Below are 17,161 nucleotides of genomic sequence, written 5' to 3'. Positions count from 1 at the left end.
CTCTCTGAGGAAGAAGTGGTCCTCCTCCTCAAGTCCAAACCCTCCACTCGTACCCCGAGTTCCCTCCCCCTCTCCTTTAGAACTGCCCTCCTCAATCACTGTGGCACTCTCCCTCTTAGTTCAGCCTGCCCCTATCTACTGGCTCCTTCCCTGTGGGGTGAAGATGAGGAGAAGGCAGTAAGCATTTGCAGAGCTCCTACTGTGTGCCAGGCACTGTGCTAAGCGCTTTACAGATACTATCTCACAACAACCTTGCAAGGTAGGTGCTATTATCTACTACTACTAATTATTATTAATATTATTATTATTATTATAGCAGGCAATCATATAACTCCTACTATGTGCCAGGCACTGTGCTAAGTGCTTTACAGAGATTATCTCACTTGATCTCCACAACCCTTCCAGGTAGGTGCTATTACTCTGTAACAATAATAATAATAATAATAATAATAATAATAATAATAATAATAATAATAATAATAGCAGGCATTTATATAATTCCTACTATACAGCAGACATTGTGCTAGTATTTTACAATTATTAACTCTTTCGATCCTCACAACAAGGGAGGTAGGTGCTGTTACTATCTCCACTTTAACATTGAGGAAATGAAGCAAACAGAGGTAAGGTGACTTGCCCAGGGTCACATAGCTAGTAAGTGTCTGAGGCTGGATTTGAATTCAGGTCTTCTGTGCTTCATCCACTACTATCCCTACTGTTTATAAATATGCTTGGGTGTCTTGCTTCCTTAAAAACAAAACAAACAAACATACAAAATCCATCCCTTCAAGCAATGGTCTAAAACTCCTTTCCTTAACCTGTCAACTCCTAGAAAAAGTCATCTATACTTCCTGCTTCCCCTTCCTTTCTTTCCCATCACTTTTCAGCCCCCCCCAACCAGAATACCTCTTAGCTTCTAAATTCCAAGTCCCATCCTCTTTGACCTCTCAGCTACTTCCTGGGGGCAGTGGCTGACCCCTTGGATACTCTCTCTTTGTCCCTTGGTTTTTACAATCCTGCTCTCTCCTGATGGTCCTCCTCTGACCACAACTTCTCTACCTCTTCTTCCGTCTCAGCATCCATCTCCCTTTCTCTTTATACTGGGTGTCTTCCAAGGCTCAGCGTTTCACTTACTCTCTTCTCTTTGTCCAAATTCTCCCTTGGCTGACCCATCTACTCCTGTTGGTTCAATCATCATCTCTACTCATATGATTATCAGATTTCTACATCTGGCCCCAACTTCCCTCATGAGCTCAGTCTTGCACTGCCAGCTACCTACCAAATGCCCCACTGGAACTTCAAATACAACCTGTCCAAAATGGAATTCTCCATCTTACCCCCTAGGCCCGCCCCTTTTCCAAACCAAGTCAATCAGTGAGTAAATAAGCATTTATTAAGCAATATGTGCTACTCACTGTGCTAAGCAGTGGGGATACAAAGAAAGGCAAATTCATGGTACCTGCACTCAAAGAGCTTACATTCCAATGGGACAGACACATACACAACTATATACACACAACAGAACAGATGGAAAGTAATTTCAGATGGAAGGCATACCCTTAAAGGGAGGCTGGGAAAAGCTGCAGAATATGGAATTCGAGATGTCTTGAAGGACACCAGGGAAGCCAAGAGGTAAAGATGAGGAGGGTGTGCATTCCAGACATAGGGGACAGCCAGCCAATGAAAAGGCATGGAAATGGGAAATTGTCATGTCCCAGGAACAGTGGGAAGGCTAGTGTTGCTAGATCACGAGATGACTGGTGGTACAATGGAGATACATCACTAGATCTGGAGTGAGGAAGACCTGAACACAAATCTAGACTAAGATATCTACTAGCTGGGCAAGTTATTTAAGCTCAGTTTCTTCAGCTGTAAAATGGAACCTCCCCATTTTAAACCCCCCTTCCGGGGTTGTTGTGAGGATCAAACGCGACAAGGTTTGCAAAAATCCTTTAGCACAATGTAAGTGCTTATCCCCTTCCTTTAGAACTAGGAGGGGAGTAAAGTTGGGAACAGAGGAAGATTTGGGGTGGAGGGGTAGGAGGAATGATGAGTTATATTTTGGACACGATGAATTTGAGATGCCTATAGGACTTTCTACTTCAAGATCTCCAAAAGGCAGTTGTTAATGAGAGCACGGGTGTTAATGGAGCTCTGGAGAGAGGTTAGGGCTGGATCTTCAAATCATCTGCATTGTGATGATAATTGAACCCATAGGAGCTAAGGTAATCAAGTGAGACAATACAGAAGGAGATGAAAACTGGTCCCAGGACCATCTTAGAGTGTAGTCGTGGTTGGGAGACATGACTGGGATGAAGATCTAGCAAAGACATCTGAAAAGGAGTGGACAAATCAAAACAGCTAATACTAGCTAGGATTTATATTGCACCTGCTATGTGTCAGGTCCTGTGTTAACTACTTTACAAATATAATTTCATTGGATTAGAAGAGTGCAGTATCGTGAAAACCTAGAGAAAATATTTAGCCCAGAATTCAAGGAGGAAGACTGAGAAAAGACCAATAGATTTGGCAATGAAAGGATCATTGGTGACTGGAGAGGGAAGCTTCTGTGAAATAATGAAGTTAGAAGTAGGTTTTGGAGAAGGTAGGAATGAGAGGATTTGGAACCAATCAGGTATGTGAAGGCAAGGAGGAGTCAAGGACTACACTAAAATTACAAACCTGAGACACTGGAAGGATGGAAACAGGAAAGTTTGGAGGAGCAGTGGGTTTGGGAGGGAGAGGTGATGTAATTGGAACCCATCCACGACTGCTCATCCTGTGCTACTCACTCTTTCACAGTGAAAAATAAAAAGCGTATAGGGAGTTGGGGAGGAAGGAAGGCTGATTCTCAAGCACAGGGGTGGCAGTTGAGGGGTGCCTGCTGCAGGCTCAAGGTGAAGCGGAGAGATGGGGGCAGGGTGTAAGGACACTGGGGAGTAGAGGAGCTGCAGGGTACAGCTGCTGCAGGTGTCAGGGTTGGGGGTAGTTATAACTGCCCTGAGGGGCCCACATCAGTAAGCTCCAGAAAGCCAGCAGTGGAAGGGGAATCGAATTGGGGAATCTATCAGCAGAAAACTAGGCTATGCAGGGAGGGTGGAATTCAATGCATTCCCTCCCCCTCCACTGGTTGATCACACACACTCCTTGTGGGTCAAACCACGGCCCCAACTTTGGAGACCACCATCCAATGGTACTTTCTCTGCATCTATTTGCCTCTATCCCATTTTACATGTGTATGTGTTATCCAGCCAGCCCTGCCCTCTTAAAAGAATATAAACTCCTTGAGGGAGTCATTTTTAAAAACTCTTTTTATTCCTACCATTCCAGCAACGTGTCTTATAGATTGAGTCAAGGCAACAAGCATTTATTGAATGCCTACGATGTTCCAGGCATCGTGCTAAGTTACAGGTCACGAATGTTTGTTGAATTGTCAGGCCACCCTCCTACCTCCCAGAGCCCAGGGCTCCGTGGCTCCGGAGGACCTCCAAAGGCTTTTTATAGGCAGGTGGCATCCTCAGGTGCAAACATGATCTAGATGGGGCCTCTGTGAAATTTTCAAAAGCTGCTGAGCTCCAGGCTAGTGAACCCAGCTGGCTTCCAGTTTCCGGGATGATTTACACAAGTATCGTGAGGTTTCCAGTAATAGGTGATGTAGATGCAGGGCAATAGCTGTTTTCATTTCTAATTATAATGTGCCATCCTTCCAAGTTGGAGAACTAGTGAAGAGAGAACCAGCTTGCTTTATGAATTGGTACTGGAATGAGCTTTTGTTCGGCATTTTCAATCTAGGCTCCTGCTCTTGAACGCCAAACAAAACTTTGTTTTAGCTAATTCATATTTTCTTGTGCTGGGGCTAATGGTGTCCCGCAGCTAAAGCTTCATTCAATGTCATTTATGCTGCAACTACTAGGCTCCTATTGTGTGTAAAGATACACGCTAGGTTTAGCCTTCCATTTATTTCGATTTGCATTTATTAAGCATTTACTGTGTGCAAGATGCTGTGCTGTGGGCCATGGGGATATGAGGACAAAAAAAAAAAACAAGAATGAGTCTCTCTGCCCTCAAACAGCTTACATTCTACTACTGACCTACGAGTCAAACATTTACTATGTGTCAGTCCTAATGCTGTGCGCTAGGGGTACGATTGTAGATAATCCTTGCACTGGCAGTCCATAAATTAATGACTGCTGACCATGCCTAATTAAGGTGTTTGTGTGGAAGGATTTACCATTTTACCAAGTTGCAACGGCAGAAAAGTTCATTTGTCATTTTGAACTTCCTACTTCTCCACCAGGGTGTTTTTTTTTTTTTAAAAAGGACAGCCAAGTACTCTCTTTGGATTTCTCCCATGCATTTGGATTACGGTTGTGTACTTTGCTCCCTCGGTTCCAGATTGTAAATTCCTTGAGTGCAGAGACTGTGACAATTTTTTTGCCTTTGTATTTTTTGTATGTGCATTACTTACAGGAGGGGGCTTAACACATGGTAGGAGCTTAATAACTGTTCGTTTGGATTGCTGGGTGGGGGGTGTGGGGGCAGGGAATAAAGTTCTCTAATAAAAGATTTTCCAGGCAAAGTCCTAAGAGCTATTCAAAAACGTTCCCGGCGACCTTCCCAAGGGAGAGCTGCCATGGATGGCCTAGAAACAAAGGTGTGGGATTGTCGTGGATGGGTTTTTCATGACTTGGGGGAGGCAGCAGGCCAGATGTTGGCTGGGGTTCTTTGAAGTTGTAAGTCAATCAATAAGAGTTTTGTTTTGTCTTTTTTCTTTTAGGATCAAATGAGGTAATATGTGTAAATTGCTTTCCAAACCTAAAAGTGCTATATAAATGCTACCTAAAATCATTATTTCTCAATGACAGGAGGGAAAGGAGGGAGAAAAAAAATAAATGTTAATTGAAAAAAATTAAAAAACTATAATCTATGATTCTATGATCTTCTTTGCAACGTTAGCCAGAAAGAGAGCTGTGGTTAATACAGAGTAACTACATAGAAATACAGTATGAAGCTATGCATTCATCTGCGTACCTTTCAAGCCTCTTTGTCTACATCTCCCTTATGTACTTGCCATATTGCTTATTGGTTATGTGGGTCAGTCAATAAGCATTTATTCATCCTACCACGTGCCTGGCACTGCATTAAACAACAGGGATACGAAGAAACAACTATGTACACACAATACATATCTACAGGATAAACTGGAGATATTCAATAAAGAGAAGGCAGATCAGGAAAGCTTCTCAAAGAAAATGGGATTTTGGCTGGGGCTTGTAAAGGAAGCCAGCAAGAGGCAGAGATGAGGAGGGAGGGAATTCAAGCATGGGGGACAAGAGGTGAAAATGTCCAAAAGAGGAAGACTGAGTGTCTTATGTGACGAACACCAAGGAGACCAGTGTCACTGGATCAGAGCATGGGAGATATTCTGAAAGGCTGGGGTGGGGGGAAGAAAGGTACAGTTTATAAAGGGCTTTGAATGCCAGAGGATTCTGTATTTGAGCCCAGAGGTGACAGGGAGCCACTGGAGGTTCAAGTTGGCAAGTGGTATGGTCAGGACTTTGCTTTAGGAAAATCATTTTGGCTTCTCAATGGAGGGTGGAATTGGAGGGGGGCGAGACTTTGGGCAGGCCAACCCACTAACAGGCTACTACAACAGATAAGGTATGAGTTGTTTGAGGCCTGCACTGTGGTGGTGGCAGTGGCCGAGGAGAAAAGAGGGGATATTCAAGAGATTTTCAGAAGGCAACATCAACAAGACCTGGCAATGCGGGTGTGTGTGAGAGTGAGGAGTTGAGGGTGACACGTAGATTGTGAGCCCGAGTGACTGGGAGGATGGTGATGCCTTCAACAGGCATAGGAAGGCTAGGGAAACGGGTGAGTTTGGGGAGAAAGACGAGCTCAGTTTGGGATAGAGAATCTAAGATGTCTATGGGACACTCAGTTCAAGATGCAGATGAAATTGATGGCCCCCTCTCCTGGATGGATTGATAAACTCCCATTTGTATCTCTTTCAAGTCTAAGCAAGGGTCCTTAATGTGACTGTTGATTGAACGAAAGGGAGGCAGAATTGTTATCATTCACATGTTTTTGTGAGACTACCAGAACTTGCTCTTTCTAAGACCAATATTAAGGTCAAAATGGCAGAAAATCAAGAGGGCAGAATTATGCATGATGGATTAGTGATTCAAAGGACTTTAGATACTATCATCTAACACAACCCATTCCTTTTCAAGAAGAACAACAAAATCAAGTGGATTTTAAGTGTTCCATGAAAACAGAAGATAACAATGATCTATGAAAGTCCTACTAGAACTCCTAGCCTGGAGGTTCCATAGCAAATTGAGGCAAATAGCTGGACACTGCCTGGTGAGTATATTATAATGAAGAGCATAGAAATGTGTTACTCTCAAAAATGCATACAAGCTGATCACATACAACATGAAGCTTTATCATAGTGTTTTAAGGTTTACAAAACAGAATCTCATTTGAGTCTCCCAACAACTCAGTGAAATAGGTATTATAAGTATTATCCCCATCGCGAAATGAAATTCAGAGAGCTAACAGCTACTAAGCAGCTAACAGTGTTAGAGGTAGGATTAGAACTCAATCCCAATCCCCAGCAATGTCCCCCCCATTCCTTGTGGGTAACTCTGTATAAAGTTTACATAGTGCTTATAGTATATGGCACCAGAGGTAGAACTGAGGCCAATGAATAGAAATTATCAAGAGGTAGGGGAATTTATAATGAAAAAAAAAGTCACTAAAAATTGGAAATGGTCAACGATTAGGGGGGCTAACCACGAACCCTTCATTCAAGTGCTGTGGCAGAGGAAGGAGAACATTTGCAGAACACAAAACAAGAACGCTAGATCTGGGGGCTCAGATTTGATCCTTGCTTTCCTACTTGCATAACTCTGTGCAGGTCACTTTCTCTCTCCGAGCCTCAGTTTCTTCCCCTGTAAAATGAAGAAGGTTGAATTAAACGGCCTCTGAGATCCAGCAAGCATCTTTCCTCTGGTCATCCTTTGACCAGGTCCCTCTCCAGCTCGAAACCTCTGACATCTGTAAAGAGGGGTCATGCGCAGAGAGGTTAGAGGAGACGTTCTTGGAGATCTCTTTCGAACTCTAGGATGGGGAGGTGGGGGAATGAAGTAGAAGGAGAGTTCTAATGGAAACGGAACTTTATGGATAAAATAGTTATCATTTCATCTCTTTTCCCTTGAATGGAGGAGAAAAAGAACCAAAACTAGAATGTAGGATATACCCAAATGTCCTTTTTTGGAAAACAAAATGGAACTGTAGGCCGGGGGGTTCTTAGGAATCCTTTTTCAGAATGGTTTTTTTTTTAAAAAATTCATTAAGTCAAAGAAATGCTAAATTTCAGCCAGATTAGTGAAAATGAAGATGTAACTTTTTTTTCCCCATCCAAATTCATGGACCCCCTGAAATCTATCCACAGACCCCTGCTTAAGAACCCCTGTTATGATATTTGTTGTTGCTTTACTATACCTCCAGAGGAGATTATATACTCCTCTCCTTGAGGTGGTAAGAGAAAATGCTTTATTTACAAGAAAGATTAAACGAACACAAAATATTCATTTATTTAAGTCCAAAAATATGTCAAATAACCAAGAAAAGTCAAGAGAAATAATCAAGTGATCTTAGGGCAAGATTCACTCATCAGCTAGATGAACTGAAAATCAGACTCGAAACCAGGCCTCAGATACACAGTAGTATGGAAATACCATTAGATGTGACATAGATGAAGCAACTTAAGTGGGGGATGGGAGAGGAGGGAGGTGAGCTCAGTAGCACTGAAGAGTACACCTCCTAAGGTCAAGTTTTTGTGCAATGCCAAGTGTGTATTTTTGTTCCATGTCATTTATAGCGAGCAATTTCCCTCACCAGCTTCCCTTAAAGCTGAGTTCTTCGCTCTACCCAATAGGCGATTTTTCTGATTTTAATCCATTAGCAGATACAAAGCTTCTGGTTCTGACCATTAATAATCTTGCTAAAATCTTGGTGCATAAGTAAGTGCTTCTTCTCTTCTTCTTCAAAACAGGAAGGAAGTCTTGTGTGGTAGACTGAATCAGAAATTAAGTCACAAGTACTTCTGACCTTCCCACCCATTTTAACACCACTGAAGCCTCAACAAGGTTAAAGATTACCTTTCAAGGGAAGAGTCATTTATCACCTTCACAACATTTACATCCTTGGCCTAGCTGAGTTAATAAAAATGTGTGTCAACGATGACACTTCACATTTTCTTTCAATAACCAAGAAATATTTTCCAGAGATATTGTTAATGGTCTACACACCCCCACCAACAACCATCTCCACCCTCAAACCCCACCCCATTGCCCCTCCTCCCATCACTGCCCCCAATTTCATAGTCTTCAGAGACTTTTGGGCTCAGCTCAAGGGCTGTCTAGGGCAGGGCCCTGTTCTAAATGTGAAAATAAAAACACATGCTTTGTTCTTAGGCTGAACAAAGCCCAGGCAAGGTCAAGTAACCACTGGGGACTTTAGAAGCAACATTTAAACCAAATTAATAAGCAGAAAGCCACATATGCAAAGCAAAAAGTCTTTTATTGAATTCAAGGACTAGGTTCTGTCTAGTATTGCTCAAGGGATCACCTCCTGGGGAACTGATCATTGCATTACAAAGCCCCTGTCTAAAAGTTCAAGTGCTCTTTGTCATACATTCTTCTGAAGCACAGAAAACATAATATTGACCACCAAGCAGGGAAGCTACTTGAATTTTTAACCCGCCTGAATTAGCATGGCTTCAGGCTAGAAAAGATTCAAGTAGTGAAAGCTGGGGAAATATTAAACCTGTAAGGTCAGCACTACATTTTAATCAAAAAGTCTGAATGTAGGAGGAAAAATTGTCTCGGTTCAAGAGGTCTTGTAACCACTCGAAGTAATGATGGACAAGCACTTCTGACCAAGTGTCAATCGGAGACTTCAAGAGTTTTGATCTCCAGATACCTGAAGTTTTGTTACCAATTACATTACACAACTCAGTTTTTCCCAGTAAGCATTTGAACAAAAGGAACGGATACCCGCACTAGAATCACTGTAGGCAGATTGACTTTAATAAAATGCCCTTCAGGAAATTCATTTCAAAATAGAGAAGATTTCTCCACAACTGTAAAAGCCATAAAAATGCAAAATACTTTTGTTAGGAAAACTTTAATCAAAATTACTCCTTAATGTTCAAAATAACATTTAACCTATTTTTTTTTCTGTCCATATACTGATTAACAGACTATAAACAGGTGACATCACTTCATTTCCCATTTCCCCCACCTGAATTTTTTTTTTTTGGCTTTTTTGTTTTTCTTTTTTTTAAACATAGCCCCTCAACAATGGCCACTATAGACGTTCGGGGATATGGATTACACATGGCAAAGGTAATCCGCTATCAGTGGAAATTGAGAAAAACTCACTGATTCTAACCCCAACTCTAGGACTGACTCAGTTGTTTTCAATTTGCTCTAGATCTAGGTCCCCACAGTCCAGAGGAAATATGCCCTCCTCGGCACTCTCACAATCACTGGGGTCTTCTTCATCGCTTTCACATCCTGCAGCTGCTTTCGCACAATCCCTTGTGCTGAAGCCAATTTGGCATGGTCCGTGATGTCTAACTTCATCCAGCTGCTCTTTCACTGGACTGGAACCAGGGGTGATGATGCTCATGAGGTCATTTGAGTCACATGGGGAGGACACAATTGTCTTCATTTGGGTATCATCTTCATCATCATCTTCGTAATCAAGGGAGCAAAGACTTTTTGAATTTTTTAGAGTCTGCAATAAAACAAAACACAAAAATTGATATGTTTTGCTGCACATACAGAACAACAGGTGGCTAGTTTTCTTGATTTGTCAAATTTTCCACTTTGACCTTCCTTAGTGCTCAGCAGTGTACAGCGGGTGCTGGTTTAAGTAAGTTTTCAGTTTTCTTACTCATATTTCCATAAGCTCACATCTTAAAGATAGCTCTGAATAGCCAATCTTGCTTATTCACCACCACCCCCCCTTTTTTTTTTTAAACATTTCTTAGGATCAGCGATTTAGAACTGAAAGATTTTCTAATCCAACTTAATGAGCCCAGTAATCATGTATGTACTAAGTGGCAGAAACAGATTTGAACCCAGGTCCTAGGATTCAAAATCCAGTGTGCTTTTTTTACTACACCAAGCTGCCAGTATAAGAATGAAGGAATGACACTGAAGGCTCTACTTGGAAATCAAGGAAACAAAATGAAAAAGAAATGTGCTTATTTTAGAATTAGCAACACTGACCACTTAAAACTGAGTACATCTAAAAAAACTGTCAAGAACCAAAATCAGTGAGGTCCTCACAACTTAAGAGTAAACTCCCTCCAAACCACAATTCCTCAACAAAGGGTTTGGTGCCTGGAATACAAAGATTCCCCTCTGGTTATAAAATATCTCATCCTGCTAGAAAATAAGGAGCCTATTAATCAGTCAATCCCATGAGGATACCAAGTGAATGAGCCCAAATGTCTGACGGCCTTTTACCCCAGCCAAAGATCAATCCACTGTTATTTTCAGATAAAATTCTATTTTGCAAAAGGAAGATCAAATCCTATTTGAGTCAACAGGACATAGTCCATAAAATGTCCTCTGCTTTTTGATCCACATTTTCTAGTCACAAAATTGGGACACATCCAAAGGAATACATCCTTCATTCAAATATGGCAAAGGAGACCAGAAATCCTCCATTCTCTCTTGAAGTTCACGAAGCTACACACCCAAGGACCCAGCTTTTACCCTTTCCTTTTCCAATTCTTTAAAAATCAGGTGAGAAGCTTGTTTTATATTTAAGCTTACATTTTGACCAGCAGTTAAGACATGACTATACACACAAAAATAAGACACATACATAGATTTAAAATGAGTATGTAGAGGTGGAACCCAAGTTTAGCATATTAATGAATTATCTTGTACATATATGCATATACATCATTTCTTATATGTTTTAATATATTTATAATTCCTCCTTCTAATACTCTATAATTAAATAATTGTATCTTTTACTATAACTCTGTAGGTTCAAAAGACGCTGTACTCAACCTTTTATGCATGTATGTACCTACTTAACAGATGGTACTAATGACAACTGCTGAGATGTCATTGTAACACATACCAAATTCACAGATTGCAACTGTGCAGCTTAAGCACTACAAACAGCAGGCTCCTTAATGACTTCCAGTTTATGTAATTTATAGAAGGTGTTCTTGTAATAGTTACCATGTCATTAATACTTGTAAAGGAAAAAACGGAATACAGCTAAAAACCCAATAAAAAACTCTTACCATGGAACTAAGGATCCAAAGCTTCCAGAGACTTGAAAAACAAATTACTTTCTCTTCTTGTTGAATTTAAACAATACATACATTTAAAATCCTGCCTGATGGAAGCTCATTTTTTTTTCTCCCTATAATATACTTATATAGATTAACAAGGGACATTTGTTTCCTTTGAAACATGAAATCACAATTGAACAAACATTTATTCAAGACTCAGCTAGGAACCCAGTACACAAAGAGAAAATGAGACAGTCCCTGACCTCAAGGAGCTTCCCTTCTACAATGTTAGAGCCGGAGTTTCCTCGGGACCATTTAGTGTAAAAGAAATGTGGAACCTAGAGATGTCAAATGGCATGTCCATGGTCACTGGTCTGCTATGTGGCAAAGGAGAGACTGCTAGCTCCCTATGTGCACATAAATAGGCAAGTTTAAAACTTCATATATAACAGGCAAATTTATGAGTCTCTAAATTATTAAGCCAATTTGAATAACTTTACCCCCTGGAGATTAAGCACATTTTTAAAGGATGTTTATTAGTGAAGTAGAAAACAGCTCACTAGCCACACTGCACTGAGCGAGCTCACTGGCCTCAGCCTAGTTCTCTGCCACGCACTCGTCCCAGCTACTCCACACTACACATTGGTGGACACTCTGAAGCTCAATCGCACACCTAGCAGGGAAGGCAAGAGCAACTTGTTCAATCATCAGTCTTCACACAAGATGCTAGACCAGACAATAGGAGAATGCAAGGCTAGCAGTGGCTAGAACTCAAAAGCACTCAACATATGTCTTTGTGTATTAAGATACATAAAGAAGCCCAACAAGTTTCCAAAAGGAGTGGGATGGTAAAATGGCTGAATATTTGACTTTCTCCTGGAAACAAAAACAGTAAGGGGAAAAGAAAATCTCCCCAAAGCCTTCTTTTCCAATCAAACAAGTCAAGCTCACATTTAATTGGAAGCAAGATAATGTCTAAGTGTTCTACCAAACTCGTGGCTCAGAAATTCACAATGAAATCACTGTATGGACCCAGGAGGCACAAAAACTCTCCCCGGAATTCCACGGGTATATTTGCCACAGAAGGTCTTAATCACATACTGTCCACTATAAAATACGGATTATCTGCCAGTCACCAGCATCACCAAGAAGCTTTTGTGAGGGTTTATTTCTTTTGGGAGAAACCCATCAAGGATAAAGTCACCGAAGCTCAACAAATGGCACATTAACCTTGCAATGATCTATATGAAAGTGAAGCATCTTGTCCAAGCCAACTTTCATAACCGGAATGCTTACTTCTCAAAGTTAAAATCCAGAGGCTCCACATATCCATGAACTGAGCTTCAAAGAAAGCCCCAAACCTAAATGAATGACTGTGCAAAACATTTAAAAGGAAAAAGAAAACTGGTCAAGGACTGTCTGCTCAGATTTGTCACCCAGTACACGAAGGACCTGGGTCTATGCCTAGAAAAGCCAAAAAAGTTTTGGTGGTTTTTTTGCATTTAAGGACAAAAGTGTGGCTCCAGCTCTGAAGAGGAAGTCAGAAAGGTGTAAGAATTCTGACAGGGACTCGCCGCACAAAGAAAGTCAGTCTGGCTTCCTTTCAGAACATTTTCATTGTTGCTGAGGGGAAAAGTAAACTTTGGCAATCAGCATACTAAAGAGAGAAATGCTAGCATAAATAGCTCCAATTAGAACTCTGTATGGAGTAAACACATTTTCCCCCCATCACACAAAACTCACCCTCTAGAATCTAAACTCGTTTGCCCACCTCATGAAACTCACTGAAAAAATATTCAGTTAAGCTTCCTGAAAAATCTAGTTAGTGGCAAAAAGTCAAAGAGGTTAACAGCTGCAAAGCTATATTTTCTAAAACGTTATACTTTTTGATTAATAGAATTATAAACACTTTCTTCTCAGGGATGGTACTTTTCAGGGCACCTTATGGTGCTAGAGAAAAAAAATGTAAAACATATGGCCAATAATTACCCAAACTCTACTAACTAATGTTCTTTCTTGGTATCTTGAAGGGTTTTTTTCTTTCCCTTTTTTGGGGGGAGGGAGATGGTAGTGGTGGGGGACAGAAAAAAAAACCCTACCCCAAATGCCAAAATAAAACAAACACAGGGAAAAGTCTGAATTGTATTCCAGCTGACTCTTTTGGTGGGAGGACAGCATTGTCTTTCTTGAATAAATAAAGGCTCCTAATAAATCTTCATATTATGTCAAGACACAATGAACCTGAAGATCTAAGTGCAGTTTAATTATACTCACTTCCTGCTTTAATTTGGCACAGATTCCTTCTGGTGCTACAATCACTACTAACAAAGAAATTAATTACCATCTTAAAGAACGCTTTTTTTTTTTTTGCTGGCCCTGTTACAATATCCTAATTAATTCATAGTATCATTCTTTATTTAAGCCTATGAATGCTTTATTCATATCCTCTACAACCCTGAAGCAGACTGCTTCAATGCAGTTATATTTCTATATATAAAGCATTTGAATGTCAGTTTCAAGGAAGAAGAAAAATTAGGTACCTGGACATTTAAAACAGTTTAGGGAAATTAGCTACTCCCCCCAAGAATTCAAACTTCAAAGACGGAAAATAAAACATAAGTCCTCATGCTCATACTGCACTTTATGATCATAAAATGCATAAAAATCAATGTCCTCCCTTCTACCCTCCCCACTTCTCAAATCAAATGATAGAGACTCTGTCCATAAGATGTGAAAATACCTCATCCAAGTTTCTCTGACACTTTCCAGAACAGAAAAGCTGTTTGTTAACAAAACTCGGAATAAAAGCCAGGTGCTTGCCTAGTTGGTTGACCACAGCTGATCTGAGGGTCACATTTTTGTTTGCAGGAAATCCTGAGGCATGCTATTCTCAAGACAGGAGCTAAAACAAGCTGTGATGGTGATCGTGAATGTGGCAGAATGAGAAAAATAAAAGGCAGACGTCTGGAAAAGAAAGGGGGCGCACGCAAGCTGTCTGCAGAAGCTGTTGAATTCTCCTTCCTGCTGCCGTGACACATTTTATCCTAACTGCTCTGGAGGGATAAGGACACTGCTTCCCTCAGGAGCAGCAAGAGAACCTTTTTCCTCTCTCAAGGGCCCAGACTCATACACCAAAACAAACCAAAAACACCCACCCCAAACCCCAAGAGTATATAAGAAAAAAGCAACTTTTCCTCTTGGAGAAATGTGAGAAGTCAAACTCATCAGCTCATTTAATATATTTAAACACATACCACCACACCACTGCAAAAAATTGATACTTTACTTCCCCATTAAGACCAACCAAAAGAGGAAGATTGGTAGGGAAATGGGATGGGAAAAAATGAAGAGAAGGGGGAGAAACATGGAAAAGAAAGAGGAGGTAAGAGAGGGACAAACTAAAGATGAGGAAGAAAGATGGAGAAGAGGCCCACAAGGTGGGGGCAAGGAAGAGCAGGGCCAAGCCAGACACAGGGATGTGTCATCGTTTTTGAAATGGAGATGAGAAGATAAACTGCCTTTTGTTACATACTCAGTTAATCTAGGGTCAGTTTCACCACTCTTTCAAACAGTAATGAAATGAGCCACTACTTAAAAGAAATACAAATTCAAGGTCCCAGTCTAACCAAAATCTATAAATTACCAAAAACGGCTGTTCTACAATCTGTTTTGGTATAGTCTATTCTAGTATAGCATATAATGGTGTTTTCCATCATCGAACCTGAATATGTCTGTAAATTCATCCAGACCTCTTTATGTTTCTCTGTGCAGAATATAAACATCAACAGGACCAGGTCCCTGGTCTCTACCCCCTGGGTATTTTAATTTCAACGAAGAGATGAGATTTGAATAGTCTCTGCTAATACAAGTTTATTGTTTTAAATGTCTACTCTGGGGCCAAGCTTGGACATCCCAGTTCAATGGTGTGGTCTGTTTGTTTTTAAATCTCTCCTTTTACACTGCTGTAGTCACTGTGCACACTGTTTCCTGACCCTGCTTTCACTCTGCATCAGTTAATCTATCTTCTAACGATTCTCTAACGACATCACATTCATGTACCACAATTTATCTAGCTGCTTCCAAGTTAAGGAGCATCTTCCTTTGTTTCCAGTCCTTTGTTACCACAAAAAGTGTTGCTCTCTGGTCATCAAATCCTCCTACCCCTGTCAGACAGGCATACTCCCACCTCTGTCCATAACGAACTCAAGCAAGCTCTCCAGCCTTTCTGCTAGAAGGTATTGTCTACTCTGATTGGGCTCTTGCTCATGCTCCTTCAATTCTTTTCTCCTCTCCCACAAACTCTTCTTCCTTCTCCATCCTTTTCTAAATTCAGCTCAGCCTACATCCCACTTCTAAGCTCTCCTAGGACTTCTTAAACTTTTTCCACTCAAGACCCCTTCCAAACTTCTTAAACTTAAACCCCATATGGGGTCTAGACCATACCCTGGCCTCATCTTCTCTTGGCTAAGTGGAACATAAAACAGTAGCATCTGATCAGTTTGCCACTGGACCTTTCACATGGGCTCATCCTCTATCTCCAGGGAGACTGTGCTTAAGATCGGGGAGATAACTCTACACTTCTATCGGACCGCAACAACACTCAACCCACAGCCGTTTCCCAAGAAATATACTGTCTGATCTCACAATCAGATTGGCAAGACAGAGAAAAGGCTATATTCTTTTTGCAGCACATGAGATTCTGTGATTATCTTCACAAGAAGTAGATAGATCCTTATGTGGTATGGATTCTCGAAGGGTGTGTGGAAAGAAAGCCATGATCTGGATTCCAATCACATCTCTGCCATTTACTAGCTGTGTGACCTTGGCCAAGGCATTTAACCTCAATGAGCCTCAGTTTTCCTCTAGATAGCCTAGCTTTTTTTAATTAAACATTTTACTAAAAAACACTGACCACTGATACAAACAAACTTGCTTAGTAACAACTACATTTCATTGCCAAGTAAAAAATATCACAGTACTAGGGCAGCTAGGTGGCACAGTGGGTAGAGCACCGGCCCTGGAGTCAGGAGGGCCTGAGTTCAAATGCGGCCTCAGACACATAACATTTGCTAGCTGTGTGACCCTGGGCAAGTCACTTAACCCCAACTGCCTCACAAACAAACAAAAATATCACAGTATTAATTTACAAGCACAGAGAAGTATCATAATGAGAGGCAGCATGGAATATTGGTTAGAGAGTTGGCCTCAAAGCCAAGAAGACCTGGGTTCAAGTCCCACCTCAGCTACACACTATGTGACTTTAAGCAACTCACTCAGAAGAGGTGGTGTTCTACATTGGCGGAAGGAGTTTCCTTCTCCTGTAAATTTCCTATATCAATGAAATCACAGGTTCAGTCTCTATCTCTAATGTTATCATAACATTTTCCCATTTACTCTCTCTAGGATTTTATTGGATTCTTTGCACAGTTTTCTCACCTGTGCTGGACTTAACTATAAATTCTCTAACATGATGTATCACAATTGACTAAACAATTACCCCATTTGTAGAACATTTATTATTATTTAGTTTTTTGAAATGACGTTACTATGAAAATCTCTGAACAGATAGTTCTTTTTTGTGTTTTTGGTAACACCTGAAACTATATTTCCCAATAGTAGAAATATTAGGTCAAAGACAATGTTTTTTTTTTGGTAACTTGCAATTAACATTTTTTTTGTTTGGATGACATGATCTCTAAGGTCCCTTCCAATTCTAAATCCTATGATCCTACAAATTAAACACCCCAGAGGATTGCTCTGTGTCTTCTTTTAAAACAGTGACAACGAAAACCCTTCCATGTGTTTGATGATGAATTACTGAATTAA

General features: G+C 40.7%; 1 protein-coding gene across 2 annotated transcripts in view; it reads right to left on the bottom strand.

Moving 5' to 3' along the window:
• Nucleotides 1–8,570: 8,570 nt before the first annotated feature.
• The window catches only part of FAM53A (family with sequence similarity 53 member A), a 114,986-nt gene continuing 106,395 nt past the window's right edge, over nucleotides 8,571–17,161 (bottom strand). For both annotated transcript variants that reach the window (XM_020992246.2, XM_020992247.2), the window contains exon 5: nucleotides 8,571–9,810. In XM_020992246.2, the coding sequence (XP_020847905.1) occupies nucleotides 9,481–9,810 (330 nt within the window). In that variant the 3' untranslated portion in view covers nucleotides 8,571–9,480. The remainder of the gene's footprint in view (nucleotides 9,811–17,161) is intronic.

Source organism: Phascolarctos cinereus, unplaced genomic scaffold (assembly GCF_003287225.1).
Source record: "Phascolarctos cinereus isolate Bilbo 61053 unplaced genomic scaffold, phaCin_HiC Scaffold_9;HRSCAF=440, whole genome shotgun sequence".
Taxonomy (NCBI): domain Eukaryota; kingdom Metazoa; phylum Chordata; class Mammalia; order Diprotodontia; family Phascolarctidae; genus Phascolarctos; species Phascolarctos cinereus.
Note: the sequence above shows the minus strand (reverse complement) of the source record. Positions and strands in the feature narration are given on the sequence as shown.